The sequence below is a fragment of the Spinacia oleracea genome, chromosome 3 (assembly GCF_020520425.1).
Source record: "Spinacia oleracea cultivar Varoflay chromosome 3, BTI_SOV_V1, whole genome shotgun sequence".
NCBI classification, from domain to species: Eukaryota; Viridiplantae; Streptophyta; class Magnoliopsida; order Caryophyllales; family Amaranthaceae; genus Spinacia; species Spinacia oleracea.
This window is the reverse complement of record NC_079489.1, coordinates 140,143,652-140,150,355: the sequence shown is the minus strand read 5'-3', so window position 1 is coordinate 140,150,355 and position 6,704 is coordinate 140,143,652. Positions and strand designations below refer to the sequence as shown.

Below are 6,704 nucleotides of genomic sequence, written 5' to 3'. Positions count from 1 at the left end.
ACTTCTTCGTCTATGATTTTATTCCTTTCGGGTGCGAACTTACGTCGTTTCTGTTTTACCGGTCTGAAGCTGGGGTCGACGTTGAGCTTGTGGGTAATCACGTCTGGGCTGATTCCTGTCATGTCCTCGTGCGACCAAGCGAAACCGTCCGAGTTTTCTCTTAGAAACGACACTATCTGACTTTTGATGTTGTCAGGCAGTGAGGCTCCGATTCTTATGACTTGGTCTGGCTTTGTCTGGTCTAGTACTATCTCGTCGATTTGTTGGTCGTCGGGGTCGTCCGACGTCGACCCTGGCTGTAATTGCTAGATGGGTGACTTGGATGGTTTCAGTGCTGTCTCGTAACATTTCTTCGCATCCCTTTGCTGCCCTTTGATTTCCATGACCCCCCACTTGGTTGGAAACTTGATTGATTGGTGATATGTTGATGGCACTGCCTTCATTTTGTGGATCCATGGTCGTCCTAGGATGACGTTGTACGCTGATGGACAATCGACGACGTTGAACTTGGTCATCATGTTGACGCCTTCTGCGTATGTAGGCAACGATATCTCTCCTACCGTCCGTAGTGCTTCTCCACTGAACCCTACCAGAACTGTTGATCTCCTTACTATGTTTTTCTCTTCTAATCTCATTTCTTGTAGTGCTTCCAAGAACAGTACGTTGGCTGAGCTTCCGTTGTCGACCAGTATCCTTTTGATCAATGCGTTCCCTATTGGGAGCGATATTACCAACCCGTCGTGGTGCTCCCGCTGTGTATCTACAGAATCTGAATCGTCGAAAGTGATAGCCATTGCGGTCAGGGACCTGTGTAGTGCGACCTCGTCTTCGGTTTGTCCCTCTTCTACGGTCTCAGATTCTCCCTTGTTAATTTTTTTAGCTGCAGAAGAGGTTAGTCCACAAATATCTGAACCACCGGAAATAACATTTACCACTTTACTGAATGGTGGTGGGTCTGGTCGCTCGCTGCTTGTCGCTGGGCCGGGCAGGGTGGTTTGCTCTTTGGAAAATGTTTCTTTTCCCTTGTCGCTCAACAGTTCCTTTAGATGCCCCCGTTTCAGGAGGTATGCGACTTCCTTTCTGAGGGAGATGCACTCCTCGGTTGTGTGTCCGTTGTCGCGGTGGAAGTCGCACCATTTGCTCATGTCCTTCATGGAGTCCGGTCTGTCGTTCTTCCGGGGCCATCTGACTGTTCCACCTACATTTTGAAGGGCGTTCACCACACCTCCAATGTCGACGTTGAAGCCGTAGTCGGAGATGTTAGGGTGTTCGACCCGCTCGTTCCTGTAAACATTGTTAGTATCATAATACTGATTGACACTTTGTACCTGGTTTTGCCGAACATATGGTTGGTGTCGCCAATTGTTGTTCCTTGGGGTGTACGATCTTCTGTCGCTGCTGCCCCCTATCGATTGTTGAGATGCTGTTCGGATAACCTCGTCGTCTTCGATTCGCATCTGGGCGGTGGCCCTTGATCGCACCTCTTCGAAAGTTGCACAGGGGTATTTGGTTATTTCCCGGTATAGCTCCGAATTGGGGATGAGGCCTCTCTTGAACGCCTCAATAGCAGTCCTGACATCACAATTTTTTATACCAATTTTTTCACAATTAAAACGGTTAAAATAATCGCGTACTGACTCGGTTGGCCCTTGAACCAACCGATAGAGATCACTGGTTTGTTTTTCTAACTGGCGACTGCTGGCGAATTGTTGATAGAAGGCGTTGATGAGGTCGGACAAACAGGAGATGGATCTGGGAGGGACGTTCGTGAGCCATTCCAAAGCTGCTCCATCAAGGGTGCCGCCGAATGATTTGCACATAACAGGTTCCACTAGGTCGTGCGGAATCCCGATCTGCCACATGCGCTGCTTGTAGAAGTTGACGTGCCTATAGGGGTCGGATGTCCCGTCGTACAGGGTGGTCCAGGTTGGGAGCCGGAGTGTGTGCGGAACTGTCACTCTAGCGATCGCTTCGCAGAACGGCGACGCGGCATACCCGTCGGTCGGCTCGGTCTCCACTGGTGTAGGTGCCCCAGGGAACCTGGTCATCAACTTCATCAGGCGGGAATAGTGCTTTGTCATGCGTGCATCCATCTTGTTCAGGCGTTGGGTCACCGGATCGGGAGCTTCTTTGTCTTCTTCCTCACGGGTCTCCTCATCGTCGGTCACATCTTCAAAGTCATCGGGCATCTCGAACGTTAGCTTTTTTGGCTTCCCACCTTTGTAGCGGGACTGGTGCTTGTTGCTCTTTACAGATTCGAGCTCTTTCTGGAGGGTTTCATTGGATGCCCTCTCTTGGGCTAGCTCGGCTTGGGCTTTCTCGTAAGCCGCCTTCATCTCTGCGATCGTCATCTCTCCAGTAGTCATGGTGAAAGGGGTGCTTTTGTGTAAAACCTAGTTAATGTCCCCACAGACGGCGCCAAACTGTTTATGCCAAAATTCGTATGGGGGCGACTTTCGGCTAGGGTCGACGCTAACTAAGCAAAGAATCAACGACACAAATAAAGAGACACGACACAAAGGAGTGTTGACGCGGAAAACCCAGGAATAAGGTAAAAAACCGCGGATAGCTATGAGGCTATCAATCCACTAAGTATTCTATATAATTGTTTATGCTTTTCTTTCTGAGAATCGATATCGAAAATCTCAAGTACAATAATGAATACTGAAACAGTTTATAGCTTAAGAGTTTTAGTGCTTGAGTGAACGTGCTTTGCTTATCATTATCTTCGTCCTTTTATAGGATATTCTCAACGGTCTGATCGGTTGAGAAAATCCCACAACGATAGGAGTATCTTTGTCACACGTCTCTTCAGTCTTCAACTGTTTCCGCGCTTCTCGCGTGTGTCTTGGACTCGTTCTTGCTAGCTTGACGGCGCTGCCTATCATGGGCTTTAGGTCAACTTATCTTCATCAACCCGTTTCTCGAGGACGTGTCTCAGTTGCCTGTACTTTGTCGCCTGTCCTTCGTCGGTTATACCTCGTCGTACGATGCTACGTCGGACGTATCTCCCTGGAGCTGTGTTTACCTGCGACACGACAGGACCTGGCTGACACGACATGATCAAACGTTAGAACGGTTATGTCGTTAGTCCAAAAAGTGGGATAACAACTTGTAACTTGGGTAAATTGTACTTGGTAGTTTGTTCAATATGTTTTTCCGTCGAAAGAGTATGTCCAACTTATTCATACTCATATCATATGTGATATGAGATGTTGTGCTGATGACTAGAGCTTCACTAATACTCTGTATGTTTGTTTGTTGGTTAAATACAACTGAAGGCTATTAGATACGGAGCTGCCCCCATTTTGGTGACCTCCGCTAAAAGAATATTCAGGTACATCTTTCTCCAATCCCAATGGAGTATAGTCATTCCCCTTAAAAACATTCTGCCATGCTTCTGGAAGAGATACCATTGTCGTTTATATTCTCAACCTGATAGTTCAGTAGGAACACTTGACAAGAGGGGGGGTGAATTGTTTCTTGGGAACTTGGGTAAGTTTCTTGCGGAATTTAAACAATAAAGAGACTGAGAATAATGAGCGAAGAAAGATATAAAATGGAGGAACCTTCTTGACCCTAATCAAGAAGAACCTCACTACTCTTTTGTATTAATGCAATAACTCTATTACAAATACACTCTTTAACTCGAGTTCCTCTCGAACACGAGTTCCCCACAGCAATCCCCTTTGATTACTGTGCTCCTCTTTCTCTCTCTGACTTAACTCTAAGTCGCTCCTTTTCTCTTTGACTTAACTCTAAGTCGCTCTGTTTCTCTTTGACTTAACTCTAAGTCAATTAAGGATCACTCAACCCTTAAACCCAAAATACAATTTGATATAAAACTCTAGTACGTAATAAAGCTCAAAGTAATAAGGAACTCAAGGGACACTCTTTTGAAAACTGATTCTCTTTTAAAACGTTTAAGTTCTTAAAATATATTTTGCAAAGATCAGTTGTGTATTTTGAAAAGCTAAAACTCTTCTCCTTTTATAGGAGAGTTTTACTTAGGGTTTGGTACCCATGTTTCCCTCAACCACCCACTAACAGTTACTGCTCAGTAACATGGGCATAGTTGGAGAGAAACAAGGGAGACCAAATCAAAACACTAAATGTACGTTGAACATAAATACGTGGGGAGAGTTTCAAGGAACGTGGAAAAACTTTTACTTGAGAAACAAGGAGAGTAAATCAGAATCCTATGTTTCATTTATTAATTAAATACATTTTATTTATTAAAAAGATTTTCCAAGTTAAAACTCTTTTATAATTACAGTTAACATATTTCATTTAAAACGTACCAAAATACTATGTCCCTTTCATACCAAATTACTTATAAACTTTATTAAATACTTACATAAATCCTAAAACATAAACTCATATGTTGTAGTCTTCATGTTGCACCTTTAGAAGCTTCACTCGAAGACTTCCCGATTTGTTCCTTCTCTGGAACGCCGAGGATCCACATAATATATGAGGATCTCGCCTTAGGAACTCGCCTAAGGATCTCGCCTTGCATAATGATTATTTCTTCAATGTAGTGTCTGACATGGATCAATTACTTGCTTATATTCCACGTTGCTTAGTTTATCCAACTCAGGATCTCCTTAACTTAGCATTATCCCTCTAAGGATCTCGGAACCTATTATGCAACATAACTTAACCAATTGTCAGGAGTTTGCTTTGTCATCATCAAAACTTTAGGATCAACAATATTCCCCCTTTTTGGTGATGACAACAAAAGCAAACTTTCACTAAATGCAGCAATAATCAATTAGCATAAATATAAAGCAATAAACTAAATAAATTATTTTTATAAAAATTAATCTAAACTTCCTAAATGAAATTAAGGAAAATTGAAATTAATTTTAATAAACGAAAATAAAATTTAAAAACGAGAAATAAAATTTTATAAACTTACATTGAGAAGAGAGTAGTGAGACGGATTCAAGTGATCAATTTAAGTTAAGTTTGCATTCATTTCCCCCTGTTGGCATTAACAAAAAGTAGAAATACACAATACTAATATATACCGATTAGAGCGCCCTCCGATCAACGGTTGGCAAACTAAGTTAGCCTCAAAGTTAAGTTCCAACGTACTAGATTTGAATAGAAAACATAATAAATAACTAGTCATGATTGTAGAGATACGTTCATTGATGAGTTCCACTAAAATTAAAGGAAATAAAATAAAGGAAATAAAGTATGTAACTGTATCCCATGAAAGGAGTACAAACCAAAATAAATAAATAAAAAGTTCCAAAATAAAAATAAAGCGTAATGTAGCACACACACACAAAAAAAATTTGGGATCTTGGAAATTGGGATGGAACAAGGTTAGATTTTTTCAAAGAGATCCTCAAGTATGGGAAGGACTTGAATCCATTGGTTGAACTCCAGATAACAAGGCTGTAATCTGATTCTGGAGTTGTAGTATCATAGCATTTGTGGACTCTTGAAGCTTTATCATTCTATCCATATCCTTTCTCAACATGATAACCTGTTCCTTGAGTTCCTCCTTATTGGGATCATGAGATCCTAAGGAACTTGAAGAACCAAAAGCAGCAAACCCACCAAAGCCAGTAATGGAAGAAGGAACAGTAGGAGTGGGAGGAACAGGGATGTACCTTGGCTGAGGAACAGGGCTATCCACTTTTGGTGTAGGAACAGGGGTGGATTCTTTTTCCTCCTTTTCAATTTCAACAGTGTCCTCCAATACCTCTACGTTCCCATCATCATCCTCATTGTCACAAGATATGTCAACGAACACCGGAGGAACAATGACCGTAGGAACTCTAGTGGCTACCCTTATGCTCCTACGTTTACCACGAGGAACATCCTTTGGCACCTTAGGAACCACCTTAGTAGCCTTTTCCACCTTCTTAGGAACACCTTCTTTTTCCCCCTTACTTTTAGGTTCCTTCACTGTAGCCATGGCCCAACATAATCTCCCATTAGCTACTTCTAGATTCATGCTTCTTAATAAATCACTTTGCACTATTTGTTGACTAGTGACCATCAACTCTCCATAGTCACGCAAATCCACAGAGAAACTCCTAAACACCATTGTCAACAATGAAGCATAACCAACTTTATAATCTGAAGGAACACAATGGGATAAGTGTTTAATCATTAAGGCAGGAAAGTTGATTGGTATTTTGTGTTCAAGGCAATACATCAAAGAAGCATCATAGAGGTTGGCCAAGGTACGCTTTTGAGTGCGAGGAACAATACCTCTACGAACAAGGTTAAAAAGTATTTTTTGTAGAGGGGTGGGAAACAAGCTTTGGTTAGTTAAGGAACACACTTTAAGATCTCCTCCTATTGCTTCCACAAGTTGTTCATTAGTCATCACACCAATCTGAATTTTAGCGGTTGCTCCTTTCACATATAAATCAAATCCCTCATTACGAATATTCAATAACTTTGCAATATATTCAGCATTAAATTCAAACGCTGTTCCATTCACACTACTTGAACAAACACCATCCACATATTTAAAATTCGCGCGAAATTCATTCATAGCATCTGGAAATATGGAGGATTTAGAATAATCACAAAATAGGCTTACCCATCCCTGATGTTTAAGAATTTCCATGAATTCCTCAAGATTAGTTTCACACCACGTCTGATTTACAGCAAAAGCCTTAACCAAATTCGCCTCATCCGCCGAAAGGACCCGGTTTGGGGTTATTTCCCCCTTA

General features: G+C 42.0%; 1 protein-coding gene across 1 annotated transcript; it reads right to left on the bottom strand.

Annotated features, from left to right (window-relative positions):
* Positions 1-305: 305 nt before the first annotated feature.
* On the bottom strand, positions 306-2,366 carry LOC110800635 (uncharacterized). The gene has a single exon (XM_022005946.2). It carries the CDS (start codon positions 2,364-2,366, stop codon positions 306-308), a length of 2,061 nt encoding a protein of 686 aa, XP_021861638.2.
* Positions 2,367-6,704: the final 4,338 nt, after the last annotated feature.

Coding starts and splice junctions, on each gene's coding strand:
- LOC110800635 (XM_022005946.2), bottom strand. CDS start 2,366: ATGACTACTGGAGAGATGACGATCGCAGAGATGAAGGCGGCTTACGAG.